Source organism: Lacerta agilis, chromosome Z (genome assembly GCF_009819535.1).
Source record: "Lacerta agilis isolate rLacAgi1 chromosome Z, rLacAgi1.pri, whole genome shotgun sequence".
Classification (NCBI taxonomy): Eukaryota; Metazoa; Chordata; class Lepidosauria; order Squamata; family Lacertidae; genus Lacerta; species Lacerta agilis.
Window position 1 is genome coordinate 37977146 of NC_046331.1, and position 21354 is coordinate 37998499.

Genomic DNA, 21354 nt, shown 5'->3' on the forward strand with positions numbered 1-21354 from the left:
TTCCTCTAACAGCATTCAGAGGTCCTGAGTGCGTTAGCAAAAGAAATTGATTATTAGGTTCCTGCCATCAACTTTCTGCTCCTCAGCTATTCCAAAAGTAATTTAATTGTTTCAGTGGTCTGGATGTTTCCTAGGGGCCCACTGTCACTTTTGAGTTTGGAATGAGGTGCATTGCGCCAATTCCATTATTACAAATGGAATTTCCCATTTTGCTCTAATAAAATTGTGCGTGTAAGCAACATAAGTCTTCGGAGATCCACTCATTATTACTCTGCCTGGGTAAACATAACTTTTCATCCGAATGTATCCTGCTTGTATGTAGGGAAGGAGATAACTGAAAATCTGCTCTGAAAGTCTGATATGAATACTGGAATGTTATTCTATTAGAAGTGGATTGGGGAAGGTAGACCTTCTATAGGTCTGCACCTTAGCTTGGTGAGGTGATTATAATTCCAAGGGTCTAGATCTGGCACTTGAATTTTCTGGGTTCTTTGGGCAGAGATTGCACAGAATGCTTATCACTGGCATCTCCAGATAGGACTGGAAATTCTCCCTGTTTGGAACACTGTAAAGCCACTGCTATTTGGCAGGGGTTGATCTCTTACCTGTGAAGCAGGTATCTATGCTAGCCAAACACCTTCCCTTTAATTTAGAGAAAAGGCGAGCAAGAGGTGGCATGATAGACATTTATGGAATTATACATGGCATGGAGAAAGTGGGAAGTTTTTCTCCCTCTCTCGTAACACTAGAAGTCATGAACATCCAGTGAGGTTGAATGCTGGAAGATTTATGTCAGATAAAAGAAAGTATTTCTTCATGCATCACGTAGTTAAACTATGGAACTCACTTCCCCAGGAGGCAGAGATGGCCAACAACTTGGATGGCTTTAAAAGAGGATTAGACAAATACCCAAAGGAGAGGGCTATCGATGGCTGCTAGCCATGATGGCTATGCTCTACCCCCACAGTTGGAGGCAGCAATGCTTCTGAATACCAGCTGCTGGAAACCACAGGAGGGGAGATAGATGGTGTGAGGGATCCTATTCTCTCCCCTACAATGCTTCCCCAACAGTGACTCTCCCTAAGTTTCACTGCCAACTAGGATGAATCCTTCAGTGTTCATATGGGAGTTGTCTCTGGGGTACCTCAGGGCTCTACGTTTGAAAACCTCTTGCCACCTATGGGATCTCCCTACCAGGGTTCCCAACTACTGCAGTTTGCCTCCCCTTTAGGCAAATAAATGGCACACTTGGCTTCACTGTCCAGCCCTCTGTATGACAGGAGAATAAGCAAACAGTTTCCTCTTCCCCAGGAAAGCTTTGCTCTCTCCTCTTAGTCACACCTCTTAAGGTACTGATACACTGCCAGAGTCAGCGAACGTTTAAGCACATTTAACTTTATTAGGTAACTTGAAAACATGGATGTTTCGGGTTATTACTGGTACAAATCTTCTCATGTAATTCAGCTTTGTTATAATATTTCCTGCATCCCTTTAGCAATGGTAATGACCTTTCCTCCCATTCCCCAAAGCCTAACCTCTCATTTTTACTCTCTAATCCTCCACCCCCAACTGCCTTTCAATGCTGTTCCCCACCCTTTTAGAATGCCGACTAGCTCCGCCTCCCAGGGAACACCTACCTAACATGGGAGTGATAGGTTAACCCATAATGAACCTGAATCATCAGCAGGCATTATTCCGCCACATTTGGCTCCTGCGGTCATATTCTGCTTCCTGGTTTCCCACAGGCATCTTGTTGGCCACTATGAGAACAGGATGCTGCACTAGATGGACCATTGGCCTGATCCAGCTGGCTATCTTTATGCTGCCATTTCATCCCTTCAGGCTGATTGGCTCCTAGGGAGACAGAAAGCCAGGAAGTGGGGAGACCAGAAAAATGGGGGGAAGGAAAGGAGTTTTGAGAAGGTGTAATAATAATAATAATAATAATAATAATAATACACCCATCTGGCCGGGTTCCCCCAGGTACTCTGGGCAGCTTACTATGTGAAAACATAATAAAACATCAAACATTAAAAACTTCCCAATACAGGGCTGCCTTCAGGTGTCTTCTAAAAGTTATGTAGTTCTTTATCTCCTTGACATCTGAAGGGAGGGAGTTCCACAGGGAGGGTGCCACTACCGAGAAGGCCCTCTGCCTGGTTCCCTGTAACTTTGCTTCTCGTAGTAAGGGAACCACCAGAAGAACCTCAGAGGAGGACCTCAGTGTCTGGACTAAGCATTGGGGGTGGAGACACTCCTTCAGGTATACTGGGCCGAGGCCATTTAGAAGTGATGGAAGCAGAAAGGGAGATAGTAAGGGAAGGGGAGAACTTGGGCTGAAGGGTATACAAAATAGCAAAACGCTTTATATGGGGAAATTGCTGTGGGGAGGGGGTGTATGCTATTCTAAACTCTACAGAGGGTGGTGAATACAGCACATGATATCATGGGCTGTCCCTTGAGTCCGCTAGATGACATCGCAAGGGATTGTTGCCTTAGGAGAGTGAGAAAAATTCTCAGGTATGACTCACACCCCGGTCATCACCTCTTTAATCTTCTACCCTCCGGCAGGAGATATCAGCCATACCAACAGGCTAAAAAATAGCTTCCATCCGCGGGCTGTTAGGCTGTTGAATGGAAAATAACATAGCGAAATTGACTTGCGAGGTGGTGTGTTGTTCGATAAGAGATTGAGTGTTGGGGGGGGGGGCTCATTTAATTTCATTGTACACAGGTTGTACAATGACAATAAAGGTATTATTATTATTATTATTATTATTATTATTATTATACTGAAATACAATTAGGGGGAAATTTGCACTAAACTGCTGGCAAATGTTCATGAGGATTTTTTTTTAAGCAAATTGTTGCACAAATGTGAAGAACTGACTTTAAGATAAAAAATAGAAACTTGAAGAAGTTAAATTAACAGATTTGTCCAATCTTAGCTGCCCACATGGGCTTATTTAGGGGGAAGGGCCATAGCTCAGTGGTTGGGCATCTACTTTCCATGCTGAAGGCTTCAGCTTCAATTGCCAGCATCTCTGGGCAGGGTTGGGAGAAGCCCCTGTCTGAAATCCTGGGGAGCAATTGCCAGGCAGTGTCAGAAATACTAAGCTGGGTGGACCAATGGTCTGACTCAGCATGAGGCAGATTTCTGTGTCCCTATATTCCTACTGCAGTCTGACACTACCAAAACAATCAATATAAAAAATGTTTGTTGCACCAAGACTACAAAAATGCAGCCATTTGTGACAGCTGTTATTCTGCCATTTGTCTGAAGTTTCCTTCATCCCTCTTTTGTCTCATTTTTCTCTTCTAGCCTTAGTCACTAAGAGACCTCCGCAGCCTATGTACCCTATGGAGAACCAGACGAGCATGATAGATGTCCAGCTGGGTAAGTTGAATTTGGGGGGGGGGGATAACAGTCTCGAGAAAATGAATAAAGCCAGAAAAGTTTATTGCCGGCGTTACTACATGCAAGTCAATTTGCGGTGCTCTCATTTATAAGGGTGGAATTTATTGCCACAACAGCTGCAGAAAATGGGTTTGGGTAGTGTCAAGGAACTCTGCTAACTGGCTATTTAAGACAACGGGCCTGTGGGTCCTTGGAGAAGATGATGGATGGTGTCACATATGTGTGAAATGGCACATGCAACACCCAGTTCTTACTGTGCATGGAACAAACATGCTTGTGAAATGATGTATTCTTAATAGTACTCAGGGTAGGGGCATGATAGACAATTAATCAGTTATGGAAAAAATGGAGAGAGAGAGAGAGAGAGAGAGAGAGAGAGAGAGAGAGAGAGAGAGAGAGAGAGATGGCTTTTCCTTTCTCTCCCATATTACTAGTAAGTAGGTCATCTAATGAAAATATTTGGCAGAAGAATCAGGACAGACAAAAGAACGGGCTTCTTCATACAATGCACAGTGGAGTTAATGACAGGAGAAGGGAACTTTTCCCAACCCAACATTCCATGGGTCATATACTGGGGCTGGGTAAGGCCAGGGGCCAAAGTTGGTGGGTAACAGGGCAAAAGTGGGCAGCCCTTGGGGGTGTGAAGCAGCACCAGGCAGCAATGTACCCAGGAGGAGGCTGAACCCCCTAGTGCTCTGTGTTTATGAATTGCATAAAACTCCCTCAGAATGACACAGCCAATCAGGACACACCCTACCTCAGCTAACATCATGTCACTCTGTCAGGTTGCTAAGCCTCCACCCATCTTCCTCTTGGTAGGCTTCACCTCCACCCATCTTCCTCTTGGTAGGCTTCAACACTAACAGAAGTGACCCTTGAGTTAGGAACAGAAAGATCCCTGCTGCTGTACTTAGAACAAGGAACATACAAAATAAATGGAATCTAAGCAGGCAGGGGTGGAGCAAGGGGGCGGGCCGCCCTGGGTACCGCCCTGGGGGGGTGACACTTGCTGGCCCACCCCTTGCCTCCATGCTGCGCCACCTCCGCCCAGGGAGCTGAGCGGCGAAAAAAACTTTTCAGCAGCTTTTTCTGCCACTCAGCTGGCCTTTGGAGATGCAGCAGGGAGGCAAGGGGCGGGCCAGCAAGTGTCACCCCCCCCCCCCGGGCCACCTGGCCCGCCCCTCGCCTCCATGTCAGGGTTCCGCCCAGGGAGCCGATCAGCGAAAAAAGCCGCTGAAGGGGGGGAAGGAGAGCGAAGCAGACACTTTCAAGTGCCTGCTTTGCTCTCCTCCCCCCCTTCAGCTGCTTTTTGGGGTCTGGATGTACTACGCATGCCCGGAAATTCGTGACCCCGCCCCCCAGGGGGGTGCCTCTGCTGCTGTAAGCAGGCTCTTCAGTAAGTCCAACTAGTTATGTGACCTAATTGCAGTCTCTAGGCTTCAGATAATACCTAAAGTTGGCTTTGTTCTTCCTAAGAAGCATCTTCTTCTATTCCTTTATATAATGACAAAGATCAAAACAATCCTGTCAAACTGAGACAGAAACTGAAAGCTGGAGTTGCTTTCCACATATTTTCTCTCCCCAGCTCCCATTTTACGGTGCTTGAAATTTAGAATAAGATTTCAAGAGAGCTACAAAATGAAGAAGATTCTCAAAATCATATTAATTTCCTATTGCCATGCTAAGGCAGACAATAAGTTAATCCCTAGAGGATAGCCAATCTCACATTCATAAGTTCTGTCTCACAGTTATTTTAGAAAGATCACATAGTCCTTTGACAATAGACACATTACTGCAAACTCATTTTGCCTTGGTAAGACAGGAAAGAGTATTAGCAGATGTGTGGTTGTCAGGGTGCTTCATGCTACAGGATTTCAGCGGGTGTAACAATATGAAAAGTATTACTAGGCAGACTTGGTATCAACAGGTGGCAGCTGTGGGCAGTTGTTGGGGCCAGTTGAGGCAGATTTATTGGAGTAAATGGAGCATTGCCCCAACAATTTCAGTCTGCTTTCCACCTATATTTATAATCGGTCCAGAGGGTGGCACTGGCTGTCAACTAACTCTTCAAGAACTCAGCAGGGAGAATGATGGAGACAAACTCGAATTGGCTCTGCCTGTCATTGGCTCTGGCTCCACTTACCACTGGATTCCTCTGTATGCCCAATCAGTCTCAAAGGACAAAATCTACCACTGGTTGGGGACCCAGCAAAGATGCAGTCTTCCATTGACTCCCGAGACAGACGGATGCCAACCAACCAGCCTTGGCAACACTCTGTGTACAAGCTAAACTCCCCTTTCCATTTCGCCTTGAGCTAACCTAAGACAATGAGTGGCTTTATACCATCACGCCACTGGTCCATATAGCTCAGTGCTGACCACAATGACTGCTCAGCAGCTCACCTGGGTTTTAGGCAGAGATGTCTCCCAGCCCTTCCTGGGGATGCTGGGGATTGAACCTGGAATCTTCCATGTGAAAAGCAGGTGCTCTGCCGCTGGAATAGCTTTTCTGTTCCTGGTGGCTTCTGTCCAACCATTTCACCTGTTCTTCTACTTTTCCTTGCCTATTAAATTCACCAGATTTGTGGTTTTTGTTTTTGTTTAGTCTTGTCTATGATTTCATTGCGCAGGCATCATGTTTGATGATAAATTTGATTGATTAAGAGAGCATTCCTCTATGTACCATGTGAACTTATTTTACTTTGTAAAGCATCTTAGTCTTATCTGAAGTAGACATCTTTCTCTTCTGAATTTGTTAACACTTTCACATTCTTAGGACTGAGGTTTCAGCCTTTGTTTTATTGACCCACTTTTGGTCTGAGCAATTCCCAGAATTTTATTCACTCATTTGTTCTATTTATTAATGACTTCCTGCAAAACATATCCGAAAACTTAACACTAAAAACGTAAACTAATTTTAAAAAATAAAAGAATTTCCAATATAAGAACAATTCTGCAGACTTCCCCAAGCAATTTTCCTATAGATAAAATATTTAGATAGTCCATTATTCATTAGGAAAGTTTCTTAAATTGTGCTTAAATCAAAGCATCAGCCTTGATTGAGTTGCTCAAAGCTTTCAGTCCTAAAGATTTGATTCCATTATGGACATGGCTGGGCTATCCAACACTTGGATGAGGTGAAAGATTTCCTTTGGAGCCTAGTTGGAGCCAGGGAAAATTCATTGCTGAGTGTAGCAGCATTGGGACCAATCCTGCTCTCACCAATTCATTAGTATTTGTTCCCACAAAAAATGTAAAAACAGCTCTGTTGGCTCAGATTAAAGGTAACCCAGAAGGAGGGCATCTTAAATTTCCCAGTATCTATTGTCATACTTCAAAGAGGACCATGGGGTTTGCTAACAATTAAATACACTCAGTGCTTTTTTTCTTTAAAAAAAAATAGGGGTACTCTCATTTTCCTGTTCATATTGAGGCCAAACTTAGATTCACAAAATGTTTAGGGGTATGCGTACCCCTGCGTACCCCCCCCCCCCCCCGAAAAAAGCGCTGAATATATTTATTCCAGTAACACTCAGGATCACTTATAGACGAATTTCTTGGTCCCAACCTGTTCACAGAAAACTGTGACTTCACTGCTACCTTCTTTCAGGGTACAGAGCTGTAGTCCAAGTTCTCTGTTCCAAGAAAACTTGCATGTGTAGCGGTTGGAACGTCTTTCTCAACCTTGGGTCCCCAACATCCCTAGCTAGCACGACCAGTGGTCAGGGATCATGGGAGTTGTAATCCAACAACATCTGGGGACCCAAGGTTGAGAAAGGCTGGGTTAGAGTGTTGGACTATAGGGAAATAAGGGTTCAAATCCTCACTCAGCCATTAATATGACTTTGGGCCAGTTACTGTCCTTGAGTCTAACCTACCTCATAGGCTTGTTGTGAGGATAATATGGAGTAAGGAGGACCATGTATGTCACCTTAATCAAATAGGTAATGATGATTATTATTGATGCTGGTGGTGATAGGTGGTTCTCCTCTGACTGGGGCGCAGCTCCAGAAAATGATTCCTTAAGGTCCCTACCCCTGGTATTTCTTCAGAATCTCCACCTATTGCTTCTCCCTCGACAGTTCCAGATTCATGTAGCCATGCTACCCAGGTGAGTACATCTGACATTCATTGACTGGGTTTCCCCAGAAAGAAGGGCACATTCTTCTGCCAGGGGGAAAACCTGGAACAAGCTCCCTTCCTGGCAAACAAGGGAGCTCTGCAGAAGTGAGAGGGGAAATTGCTTCAGTTTGCATTTCAATGTGAACATACCTGTCTTCACACCTCTCAAAGTAGTACATGAACTGATACACAAGCACCCTTCAAAACTGCAGTGCAAGTCTCCAATCAGAAAATGTGCATGTAGATGCAAATATTGAGGGGAAGTCTGCTTGAAAACCCACATAATACTGCATGACATTAGGAGACCCTGATTACAAAAATGTGTATATCGATGAGACAAAATTTCAAAATCCAAAAGCAAGCAGCAGGCCTGGGGTAAGGGGGGCAGCTGCATGCACTTGTTTCAGGCCTTGGAAGACCAATTTGGTCAGGGCCCCCCATCAGGGGCCGCCTGCTTTTTCTGTTTGTGTTTATAACTTTATTATAACAATACTGTGGGATGTAAACACAGAGCAGCCAAACACAACACTCCTAGAGAGGACATGAAGGTAACTCAGTCCTCCAGGCTTAACTTCCTGTTTACCTGGACTGAGTTACAGGAACCAGAAGTAGGTGTGGTCTTACCTGGGAACAACATCCCAAAGATCACTCTCCATTTTGCCTCATCCTTTGAAGAAGCAGCATGCTCTCTCTCAGCCTGCAGCTGAGAGAAGCAGAGGTGAAGCCTGTTCCCTCATGGAAGCAGCTTCACTGCATGTAAATACAGTGGTACCCCGCAAGACGAATGCCTCGCTAGACGAAAAACTCGCAAAACGAAAGGGTTTTGCGAGTTTTTAGTTGACTCGCAAGACGAATTCGTCTATGCCTGTTTTTCGCAAGACGAATTCGTCTGGCGAGGTACCACTGTAAGCTGGCTTACCTTTTCGCTCTGGTCGGGAGGGGTGATGTCCGCGCCCGCCATTTTGGATCGACTGTGCATGCGCAGTCGATCCAAAATGGCAGAGGCGGACAACATCCCTCCCGACCGCAGCGAAAAGGTAAGCTCCGCTGCCGGTCGGGAGGGGGCCGTGGGATCGTGCCCAATGTCGGGCATCATCCCACGGCCCTCTCCCTCCTTCCCGGAGCCCCGCCGCTGCGTTTTAAGACTGCAACGATCGTTGCAGTCTTAAAACTCGGCGGCGCGGAGCTCCGGTGCCGGTCGGGAGGGGGCCGTGGGATCGTGCCCAATGTCGGGCATCATCCCACGGCCCTCTCCCTCCTTCCCGGAGCCCTGCCGCTGCGTTTTAAGACTGCAACGATCGTTGCAGTCTTAAAACTCGGCGGCGCGGAGCTCCGGTGCCGGTCGGGAGGGGGCCGTGGGATCGTGCCCAATGTCGGGCATCATCCCACGGCCCTCTCCCTCCTTCCCGGAGCCCCGCCGCTGCGTTTTAAGACTGCAACGATCGTTGCAGTCTTAAAACTCGGCGGCGCGGAGCTCCGGTGCCGGTCGGGAGGGGGCCGTGGGATCGTGCCCAATGTCGGGCATCATCCCACGGCCCTCTCCCTCCTTCCCGGAGCCCTGCCGCTGCGTTTTAAGACTGCAACGATCGTTGCAGTCTTAAAACTCGGCGGCGCGGAGCTCCGGTGCCGGTCGGGAGGGGGCCGTGGGATCGTGCCCAATGTCGGGCATCATCCCACGGCCCTCTCCCTCCTTCCCGGAGCCCTGCCGCTGCGTTTTAAGACTGCAACGATTGTTGCAGTCTTAAAACTCGGCGGCGCGGAGCTCCGGTGCCGGTCGGGAGGGGGCCGTGGGATCGTGCCCAATGTCGGGCATCATCCCACGGCCCTCTCCCTCCCTCCCGGAGCCGCGGAGCTGCGTTTAAGACTGCAGCGATCGCTGCAGTCTTAAAACACAGCACCGCGGAGCTCCGGTGCCGGTCGGGAGGGGGCCGTGGCATCATGCCCGATGTCGGGCATGATGCCACGGCCCCCTCCCTCCCTCCCGGAGCCGCGGAGCTGCGTTTTAAGACTGCAGCGATCGCTGCAGTCTTAAAACACAGCACCGCGGAGCTCCGGTGCCGGTCGGGAGGGGGCCGTGGCATCATGCCCGATGTCGGGCATGATGCCGCGGCCCCCTCCCTCCCTCCCGGAGCCGCGGAGCTGCGTTTTAAGACTGCAGCGATCGCTGCAGTCTTAAAACACAGCACCGCGGAGCTCCGGTGCCGGTCGGGAGGGGGCCGTGGGATCGTGCCCGATGTCGGGCATCATCCCACGGCCCTCTCCCTCCCTCCCGGAGCCGCGGAGCTGCGTTTTAAGACTGCAGCGATTGCTGCAGTCTTAAAACACAGCACCGCGGAGCTCCGGTGCCGGTCGGGAGGGGGCCGTGGGATCGTGCCCGATGTCGGGCATGATGCCACGGCCCCCTCCCTCCCTCCCGGAGCCGCGGAGCTGCGTTTTAAGACTGCAGCGATTGCTGCAGTCTTAAAACACAGCACCGCGGAGCTCCGGTGCCGGTCGGGAGGGGGCCGTGGGATCGTGCCCAATGTCGGGCATCATCCCACGGCCCTCTCCCTCCCTCCCGGAGCCGCGGAGCTGCGTTTTAAGACTGCAGCGATCGCTGCAGTCTTAAAACACAGCACCGCGGAGCTCCGGTGCCGGTCGGGAGGGGGCCGTGGCATCATGCCCGATGTCGGGCATCATCCCACGGCCCTCTCCCTCCCTCCCGGAGCCGCGGAGCTGCGTTTTAAGACTGCAGCGATCGCTGCAGTCTTAAAACACAGCACCGCGGAGCTCCGGTGCCGGTCGGGAGGGGGCCGTGGCATCATGCCCGATGTCGGGCATCATCCCACGGCCCCCTCCCTCCCTCCCGGAGCCGCGGAGCTGCGTTTTAAGACTGAAGCGAGCGAACAGCAGCGCTGCTGTTCGCTCACTGCAGTCTTAAAACGCGGCTTGGCTTGGCTCCGGTGCCGGTCGGGAGGGGCCCCCGGACTTTTTCCCCCATAGGAACGCATTAATTAAATTTTAATGCGTTCCTATGGGAAAAGGTGCCTCGCAAGACGAAATTTCCGCAAGACGAAGAGTCTTGCGGAACGAATTAATTTCGTCTTGCGAGGCACCACTGTACATTTATCTAAGTTTGTCTGCCTCCTTGAAGCATGTACTGTAACTCATGGATGTCTGTAAGTAAACTCCTTTTATATCTTATAATCAGTATTGTGTCTTTCTACTTTTAAGAGGGAACAAGGGGAATATACCAGGAATATAGCTGGCTTAAGCAAGCCTATGCAAACGTTTTTCTGCTGTGTTTTAAAAGGGAATGTAAACTCTGCTAAGTTTGGAGCTTGCTCACACAAGCTGGGATTGAGATATATAAATAATATATACTCATCCACACTCCTAAACATTCCCACAAATACTACCACCCTGGGCCTCGAACAAGCTCTGCATGGGCCTGGCAAGCCCCCATTGTGGCAGTTGAGCTCTGCTGGGTCACGAGACTAAAGGGCCTTCTAATCCCACACTCAATCCAGGGTATATTGCTACAGAGAAATGCTTGTCTTTTCCCCACATAACTTTGAAGTAGTACCTGGTTATATCAGCATCACAGCTCCTATTGTATACAACCAGTGGTGTCAATGATGATGAGAAACATGCATCCTTTCTGCCTAAAGTAATTTAAAGGTTAGCACACACAGGGAAGCCCCCAGAAAACTGGCAGACTTAACTTGATTATGGGGGCAGAGGGGAGAGAAGTCTATTGGTGGAAAAGTTTTCCCATTGCCAGCGCAATAGGTTTTCTGTTTTACATTAATGAATGCACTTTAATGATTTGCAATTCAACCTGTTTTCAGAAAACAACAAATAGAAAATGATATCGGCTGAAATGTATTTCTTGCTCATGGTTAGGCTTTGAGAACTTGCCAGCATTCATTTTTATGAGGTGTCATTTGAGGCATTGCTGCGGGTGGGGTGGGGGTTTGCATAAAAGGTGCTAGCAGGAGGAACAGAAATTAAAACTAGGTTAAGTTTGCATCCCATTCTCACCCTTATTAGAAAAAAAGGAAAGAAAAGATCCAACTTTTGAAATGGATTCACACTGTGACTTTTATGGTCTTTTTGCTGGGCTTGTCATGAGAATGAGTTATTAGAATGTGAATGGCTCATATACTCTGTAAATTACAGGATAGTAACATTCTGCTGTGCTATTTTGACCTTTTCAACATTCTGCAATTTGCTAGGCTGTGCCATTCAGCATTTTCCCTTGTTTACAGCTTTGCTAAATGGACGAGAAGTGGCAGAACAGGCAGCCAATCAAAATATACAGTATTGGTAAAGGTCAAGATCGTGCATCATGCTACTTTTCCCCCACAGTTGGCTATCAAAGATTAGGGCATGTAGATTAGCTTAATGGGCTTCTTTTTATGAGAGTGAAAGGGAGGGGGGGAATGGGATTTCCTAATTGGTTTCAATAGGGCAACAATAGAGCATTAATAATGAGAAAGTGTTAATTAAATTCCCCCAGAGTATATCCATATGATGTTGGGTTCCCTAGGCAGAAAAGTCACATGGTTGGGTGCTGCCAGCAGGTGACCTAACTTGGGTCACTTGGTCATCTTTGCCACCCTGTCAGTTTTACCATACATTGAGGGCATCAATGCGCTTAAATGGTAATCTACATTGGCACTTTGTGTAGCGCAAGGATTGTCAACCAGAGTTGGCGCATTTGGAATTTTGAGAAAGTGCCGTGGGTGCCAGTCACAAAATGGCTGCCCTGTGGCCTAGCTTCAGTTTTAGTCAGCAGCAGTTGACACAAATCCACATGCCCTTCTCTATCCTCCATCTAGGCAAGTGAGCGGCATTATCAGAGTTCAAGGGCACATTCCAGCCAGACAAAAACACTCAAGGAGGATGTGAAGGAAGTCAAGTGACGGGTATGGCTGAATAGGTGTGCAGCCTATGAAGATTTTCTTGAGGGCCACACAGAGAGGCCCTGGGCCTGAGGTCTACCACCCTGCACCAGAGCAATGCAGCCAGAGCACTGTAAGAAATTACAGCTGGCAGTATTTCTTGAACATACTGGTGGGATGGAAACTTGATTCATTTTGCATTATTTATTTATTTATTTAGAAACATTTACATACTGATAAATACTTCCAAAAAGCTCTGAGCAGGAAACCTATCAAAAGTCACGCTTCCTGTAACATGAATGGAAAGATAGCCACCTTTTGACATCTGCACTTCTTCATAAAAAATGCATATGTTAGTGAAAATAACATGCAAAAAAATGGATTCTATTAGGGAACATTGCTTTGCAAAATAAAATGTGTACTTTAGGCAAAAGTATGTGCAAAAGTGTGTGCATTAGGAGAAATCTGCACTAAATGTTGATGAAATTTCATGAGGACTTGCATACTTATCTAGAAATGTAGAGAACGGAACACAAGACTGGAAAAATGAGAAACTGAAAGAAACCAGGATTGACAGATTAAACCATTCCTACCTGCTCAGTGCAAAAAAAGAGGGCTTGGGGGCAATGCTGGAGCACTGTGTGCTAATAGCTTTGTGCTAATGTCACATGCTGATGTTGGGCATGGACAGAAACTGTGGGCAGAGAGGTCACAATGCATCTCTATGTGCAAAGTTCATAGTTGCCCATTGTGGCTTTGGGGGGAATCCTTGTAAAGTACTGACCCTCATTTTGCTTCCCTCTCCAATAGAGATCCATTTGGCCAGCATGTAAATAAATATCAGTTTAATTTTAGCAGCGCTCCAGCCTAACAGTTTACTTCAAGGGACTCCAATTATGTGGCTCGCAAATGTTGCTGCATGCTTTACTGCTCAAGCTTCCTCCGATTCTCTGCTAACTCAAAGCATTTTCCATCCTTCACTGCCCAAGCTGAATAGTTTATGGGTACGGAATTTACATATATTACAGCCATCCATGATTAAGCTACAAATTATAGTTCACTGATCCGGAGACAATGACTAGAGCTGGGTGAATAATTAATTAACAACAGGTAATTTATTCAGTGAATTTCAGCCTTCTTCTCTGTTCACGAATTGGACATGTAGAGACAGAGCGGGGTTTCTGCAATGTATTCAAATGATTTTCGTAAATAAGTCTGCCTATCCAGCCCAACCCTCGCCTGACTCCTTGCAAACATTCATTATATCTAATCCAGAAATTGGATGTTCTGATGGGAACTTTCAGCCTTCCTCCAAGGTCTGCTTCCCTTTCATGATTGATGGGTCTAGGCCCTTAAAAACAGAGACATGTTTTATATAAGGTGTTCTAATGAATTTGCTCATTCAGCTTTAGATTCTACAAATGCAGGGGTGGGGGCACCTGCTTCTAGGCAGGACTTGTTGCTGTGTTTGGACAGGAACAGTAACATGATGATGCTCTATATCAGGGTAGGGAAGTTCAGGCTTCTGGGGGATCCCCAGGCCTTTCCTTCTGGACCCCTGGAGTCATCCTTTTAGAAAACATCTGAAGTCAGCCCTGTTTAGGGAAGCTTTTAATGTTTACTAGATTGTTGCATTTTAATGTTCTGTTGGAAGCCGCCCAGAGTGGCTGTGGAAACCCAGCCAGATGGGCGGGGTATGTATGTATGTATGTATGTATGTATGTATAAATAAATAAATAAATAAATAAATAAATAAATAAATAAATAAATATTATCCTAGGCCACACAGCATACAACTCCCATGTATTTTTTAATTCTTTTTTCAGGCCGCTTGGATACTATGCAAAGCATACACTCAAACTTTTTTATATCCTTATGTTTCATTCTGGTGGGTACCTTATGCCCAGGCAGGGCCAACCCACCCATAAAGCAAGGTGAGGCTGCTGCCTCAGGTGGCAAGAGGCACAGGGACAGCAGATCTGGCCTCCAAGCTTCAAGTTAGAAGGTAGGAGATTCTGGCTAAACACCAGGAAGAACTTTCTGACGGTCAGAGCCATTTGACAGTGGAACAAACTCTCTCAGAAGGTGGTGGGCTCTCCTTCCTTGGAGGGTTTTAAGCAGATGCTTTCACTGAGATTCCTTCATAGCAGGGGGTTGGACTAGATGACTCTTGGGGTACCTTCCAGCTCTACAGTTCTATGATTCTATGAATGCATCACCCACTGTTGCTACAGCTGCCACAGTGGCAGCAATGGCTGTGGTGCACTCCTTGGAGGCTGGATCTGTCTCCTCCTTGGCACACACACCCAATCCCTCCTCCGAACTCTAGGGAAGAAATGGTGGGGGCTCCCCCCTGGTGTCTCCTGGGGTCTGCACCCACCTGACATGAGCAAGCCTCCCACCCACCCACTCATGACAGGCTTAAATTCCCACTTGATTTGATTCCCCCCTTGTTCCCGTAGATCTTTATTGCCTCCATTGTTCCAGATGTATATATTCACTCACCCCCTTCTTCTCTGGTGGGGGAGCACCCATTTTGTGTTTCTCAGGTGCCAAAATGTATCATATCCCAGGCTATTTTCTGCCTTTTTGCCATCTCTTGTGGGGGCTGGTATTCACATTGCCAAATGGCCTTGATTAGCAGTAGACAGTAAGGAAACTGACAAGAGCATTCTCCCTGGGCATGCTATTTTTTCATTAGATGACTACATTTGCAAAGAGATGCTAGGATGACAGATGTGTTGATTTGTGCCCCTGGAACAGAATGAATCCACATGCTTAATTTACATGATAACTGATACCTGGAGAGGGTGGTAGTAGTAAAGAAAGCAGGCACTTGACAAGAGATAGCCAGTATGTGATTGGCTTATCATCACCTCCCAGCTTGACTCTTGTTGGTAGTTAATCGTTTGGTGTGATAAGAGAAAATGATCAGTGATTACTAATAGGCTATAATAGCAGCTTCTTTCTAAAAGATAAGGATGGAAAACTATGGCAACTGGAAATGGAAGTGGAATATTGTTATATAAACACCACAAATAAATTCATGGGTGTTCTTCTTTAAATTGGTAGATCTCTATTAGACTTCTTGGATGGGAAGGAAAAGTAATGAATCTGTGCTGCCTGGACTGAACATTGGGAAAACATCAGCAGAGGGAGGAATAAATGGATATTAAACTGGATTAATAGTACTGTACTTAATGGATATTAAGATGGATTAAGTACTTTGGCCACCTCATGAGAAGAGAAGTCTCCCTAAAAAAGACCCTGATGTTGGGAAAGATAGAGGGCACAAGGAGAAGGGGATGACAGAGGATGAGATGGTTGGACAGTGTTCTCGAAGCAACTAGCCTGAGTTTGGCCAAACTGCAGGAGGCATTGAAAGATAGGCGTGCCTGGCGTGCTCTGGTCCATGGGGTCACGAAGAGTCGGACACGACTGAACGACTGAACAACAACAAGCTGGATTGAATATTGGACTGTTATGAGGAATCTTTGCTGGCACAATTGTTGGATCGATAGTTAGAGAACACATCTTTTTCTGATTGGAGCAAAAGTTAAAGACATATCTGTGAGAGAGGACCTTGTATTCTTCTATCTCTCTTCTCTTTATTATTCTTTGTGTAGATCTAATAGCAGATTATCACCTTTAGGTTGTCAAAGGTGATAGCAAATTATCACCTTTAGGTTGTCAAACAATAAGTGTAAATGATAAGTGCTTAGAGGTGTACCTGCTCTGTAAGCCTGCAGGTGGTAACCATCGCACACCTCGTAGTAGCAATGCTGCTGAAAGCAGTGATATAAGAAACACTTCCCTTCCCTCCTGTTCTCCTCCCTCCAAAACAAACATATCTTACTGTGGAACACCACATTTTTTTATGGGACATTGGTGAATGCCTCTTATTTCTGAGCACTGTAAATGCAACAGGGCCTCCTCTTTTATGAAATTTTGATCCAGGAACCTAACCCTCTGTACATGGCACTGATGGCAACATATACTTCGTTGGGTTTGCTTTTTGTTTTGTTTTTTGGAAATCATAGATGATCTTTTTTTAAAAAAGGAAAGGAAAGGAAATCAAAGGCATCTGACTTTTTAGCAGACAATAATGGGTGATTATGAGATTTAAAAAGGGAGAAATAGAACAGCTGGCTAAGTCTATCATTTTTATTTTTATTTTACTTCTTTCCACTACATTCTTGATTGAAATCACCACTTTTCAGCACTAACGCTGATTGTTTTGAACCAAATTTAGATCCTGATTCAAATCAGAATGAGACACAAGGGTAGCTGTAGTGGATGCCCCCTGTAATTCAAACAGCTCAGCAGAAAGCTGTCTCTGGTGTCACTGCACCTGTTTTGTGCAGAAACAGGCAGATCTGGCCAACCCTTGGTTTGCGCTTAAGAATAGCTTGGGTCACTGGACAGTTTTAACTTGTTGGCATCAGTTCCAGCGATTCCTCCCTAGTTTTAAAAAAAACTTAGCTTCACCAACAAAATGTCTCTTTGCATTTCCCCTCCCCAATTTGTTCTGAAAGGAGACCAAAGTCTGGCTCACTCATGTGTGTCCATTGCTGATTTACTCAACATCTGATGACTGTCGTAACATATATGTAAAGTATCTTTGTTCAAAATTATTATTTGTGGGTTGACATATCTGTCTCTAGTGATGTCTATGTGTTGGCTTATCCAGACATTGAGTTTTTTGTGTGGATTGGCACAGAGTCCTGATTAAAAATGGTATGATACTTTGGAAGATTCAATTTCTGATGTTAAAATTAAGCAGAAACCACCAGTTGTATCCGGCTAGCTAGAAATGTGATGCACCCCAGTGAAAGCAAGTGACAGCTCCTGTATTTAGATGTGTACCTTGACATGCATCCCAGAAGTAATGGATAGCAGCCATGCTTCAATGTGCATGTTGATGCACATCCCACAGAAAGTCAGTGGAGAGGCTCTCTATTGAAATATGTATCCTACTGAAAACAATCCCACATTAGGATGCACATTCAATCTCCAGGGATTTCCAAGATTTTCTGTAACATGGATGTGGATATCCAAGACCATGGGGTAGAAAAGTGGGGACCTCTGTGGAAGTAAAGGGCCAGATTTCACACACAACTAATCCTTGTATATGTTTCTGATTGTACTCATTGCAGAACAGACTGCCTTGTTGATCTGTTGTGTATGTAATGGTATGAAAACTCATAAACATATTCTGGCTTACTTTTCTTAATCTTTTTTCCAAAAGCAAACTGTAGCCTACAGTTTGATTCTTGTGTACATAATGCCTCTGTAGCTAGTAAGGTCACCAACATAGGCAGAGAATAGCAAGGAAAGCACATTAATAAATGATGCAGAAGTATCAGAGGGGAAAACTACATTTAAATATTTCCTTCCTTTTTTTTGAAAAGGTAGGGCTTGCTGGGGATGGGGGGGGGATGTGTCTCGCACGAAGACACATATCAAGTGTCTAGATAATAAGTGACACAGCAGAGAAGGGATTTGGCGAGCGTCGCCTCTACTCTCTGCGCACTGAGCAAAGATTTTTCATTTCATCCATCATTCACAGCTCACTGCAGTGCTTCCAAAAGTCACTTAAACTTATCCTGCCTAGGAAACTATGGGATGGAGAGAAGCCAAGAAATCCGTACTGTGTTCCCTCTTATCACACTAAGTCTGTTACAAGCTGGCTTGGAGTCATGATTGTTAGCAGGATTGATACGTATTGACGAATGAATGCCGTGTTCCAAGTCTAGGCAACGTCTGCTGCATTTTCCCTTATCCCTGAAATAAATGGTGTTGCATTTTCCCCTGAAAGTTCCAGCTGTAGCCTTTTATAAAAAGAGACTTTGTAAGCACTGACAACTTGATGCTAGACATTGAACAAAAGAAAATTGGAGGGTTGTTTTTTTTAAGTATCTTCCTGGATGCCTTCCTAAACTCTGAGGAAATGGAAAAGTTTATGTATGGGCATTTTAAAATAATAGAAAACCCTTAAAGTTTCTGTCAATCAACTATATAGAAAGTAGGGGGCTGGATTGACACTTGCTGTCCTCCTTTCCCCACTGTTCCATGTATCCATTGGGTCAATACAACACCATGGACAGCTCCACACAAGCAACTTGCTTCTCTTCCTCCCCCTTGCCAAGCTCCACCCCCTTGGTCTGGATACTGTGGTTCATAAAGGTCCAGCCATGGCCTGAAGATGAGCCTTTATTTACCTTTCTCTGGACTCCCACCTGGTGAGCTCCCTGCATAGTTGGGCAGGCATAGCAGTACAGGATGCCCTCCATTCATCTCCTGAATCAGGCTGGGAGGATGGCATCTGTCAAGAGTTCTGGTTTGGGATCTTCAGGTTCCAGAACACCAGGCTCAAGATCTTTCAGCTTTGAACCATCAGCATTAGGGGACCTAGTTCACTTCTGCAGCTGGTGGTTCAGCAGCCTTGTGCTCAGCTGGCTCTTCTTCCTCCTAGTCTCAGCTCAAGGCCAGGACCATGAAGCCACCTTCCAGCTAGTACATTATGTTCTTCAACTGGCAGTAGCTCACCAGAGTTTCAGATATGGGACTTTTCCAGCCTTACCTGGAGATGTTGGGGTTGAAGCTGGGACCTTCTGTGTGCTGTAACATGAAGATACCTGATTGTCAGGGCTTGTTCGTTGTTGTTTTATGGCGTGGCAGATGCATAAGTATGTATTTTACTATGAATCCCTAGAGCCTGGAAGGAGCATAAGTCTGTTTTCATTGCCGGTGAAGACTGAGGTCACCCATCATAGATATGACAGCTGTTCATACTGAAATGCAATGGTCCAAGTGGTCACAGTACTAGCAATTACAAGCAGATTCTCTTTTTCAAAACAAACAAGCAAGCAAAAAACAAACAAACCACCATTGCAACGCAAGATATTGTAAAGTATGATGAGAACAAACAAGAAATTTTAGGAAAGTGCCATAGTGCGGGTGGGAAGGGAAGAAGAACTCTATGCGATCCTTCCCTTGAAAATAAGGATGTTATACAACACCACCTCTATTTTGTTTTGTAAAATATTGGTGGTTACATAATTTGGTTCTCAGTTTCTATACTTTGTGAACAAATTCCTTTACAGACAGCTGAAGCAAACACGTGCAAATTCTTGGGGTGGGGTGGGAAATCCTGAACTGGCAACACAGAAGCCCCCCCCCCCCCCCCAGCAGCCTTTGTTTCAGCAAGGCAGCAAGAGCAGCCAATATGGCATGGCCAAGTTCAATGATTATATTTCATATAATTGCTGTTGCGCATCTGATGAATCCTGTTGCAGTGAAGAAAGTCAGTCCTTGGGGACCTATTATTCTTGGCATGGACCAGATGTCTGGAACTAATCCTCCTGTTTGCTGCTTCATTATCCTGTAACATAGATTGATCCTTATTGAATTACCTAAGGAGCAATAGAGTTGAAGGAGCAAAGTTCACAGCTAGAGCTATAATGGGAAATATGGACTATTCCAGTTTTCTCCTCTTATTTCTGTTTCGTATGTTTGCCTAACACTCACAACTAGTCAAATGTCTCCTGCTTCCGTAAGCAACTACATATCTCATTGTTCCCCATGCTTGGAACTCTCTCCCTGAGGAGTTTGGTGGTTCCACCTCATTCTTGTCCTTCAAGGCCCTCCTCAAAATTCAGGAAATCCAACTGCATAATCCTTTAGTTTCCATTCCAACCAGAATGAAACTTGAATATTGATTATTTGTTTTTCATGTTATTTCCTTGAGTTTGTATCTCATCTTTCTTCAGTCATGGAACCTAAGATGGCATACAAGTAGTTTGAAGGTACATGTGATCACTCATCCAGGCACTGAGTAGGCTCAGACCTGCTTGGCTTTGGCAAGTTGGTGGCCTTGTGTGCCTTCAGACCATACCCTGAATGTGTTGACTTACATTCAACCATTGTTACATTTCATCTCTCCTTCCTTCCTTCCTCCGTCCCTCCCTCCCTTGCAAACATTTAGACTTTAGCCATCAACCTACCTTCTTTCCTGTCTATGCTACTCTATAAAACTCATATTCTGTTCCCATTTTCACATGATTGGAAATCACATGGGCTGAACACTTGGAAGCTGTGGAGGTTGGTCCATTAGGGCATCCAAAGCACTGCTCCACCAGCATCCAGTTTTTTTCAACCAGCCCTGACCTACTTGCCTTCTTACTATCAGTCATGGGGCTCTGGCTGTTTGCTACCTTCTCTTCAATCTCAGGGCAGATACACACCATGCACTTAAAGAACATTCAATGCACATAACTTTTCCCAAAGAAATACCTAGAACTGCAGATACCCATTCACAGATTCCTATGTCCCAGATCCCTTAACGAACTACAGTTCCCAGGATTATTTGAGGAGGCCGTGTGCTTTAAATGTGTGTTGAATGTACTTGAAAAGTGTGGTGTGGTGTACCCACTGCTTTGGCTTTGTGTAACTTAGCAGGAAGGAGCATGGGGACAAACCCAGGGACAAATGGCTCTGCCTGCCATTGGCTTTAGCACCTCCTGCTATTGATCTCCCCATTTTCCTCTCAGCCAGTCCCAACAGGCACCAGCCATCACTGCACAGAAGGTCCAGGAGATTGCACCCTTTGTCCCTGCTCCCAGTGTCCACACATTCATTGGTTCTGTGTCATAGCCTACAGGTGTGTGGTGATTAGATGTGGGTGCAGTCCCCCTACGCTCCAAGCATACAGCCTATATAGTTGTTGACCATGTGAAAAGGGTTAGCAACGGTGATAAATAAAACAATCAATAATCATGATACTATCAACTTTCATCATATCTTCCATGTTATGCAGCCCATGTGATTAGACCAATAATGCAGAAACCTATATTTGCACACTCAGATGCAAGCCCTGTTGTTTACAGTGGGACTTATTTCAGTTAGGTGAGTGTGTATAACAAAGAT

At 45.7% G+C, this 21354-nt stretch overlaps 1 protein-coding gene across 2 annotated transcripts in view; it reads left to right on the plus strand.

Moving 5' to 3' along the window:
- The window catches only part of IL1RAPL2 (interleukin 1 receptor accessory protein like 2), a 478226-nt gene that overhangs the window by 344019 nt on the left and 112853 nt on the right, over nt 1-21354 (plus strand). For both annotated transcript variants that reach the window (XM_033138022.1, XM_033138023.1), the window contains one exon: nt 3323-3397. In XM_033138022.1, the coding sequence (XP_032993913.1) occupies nt 3323-3397 (75 nt within the window). The remainder of the gene's footprint in view (nt 1-3322; nt 3398-21354) is intronic.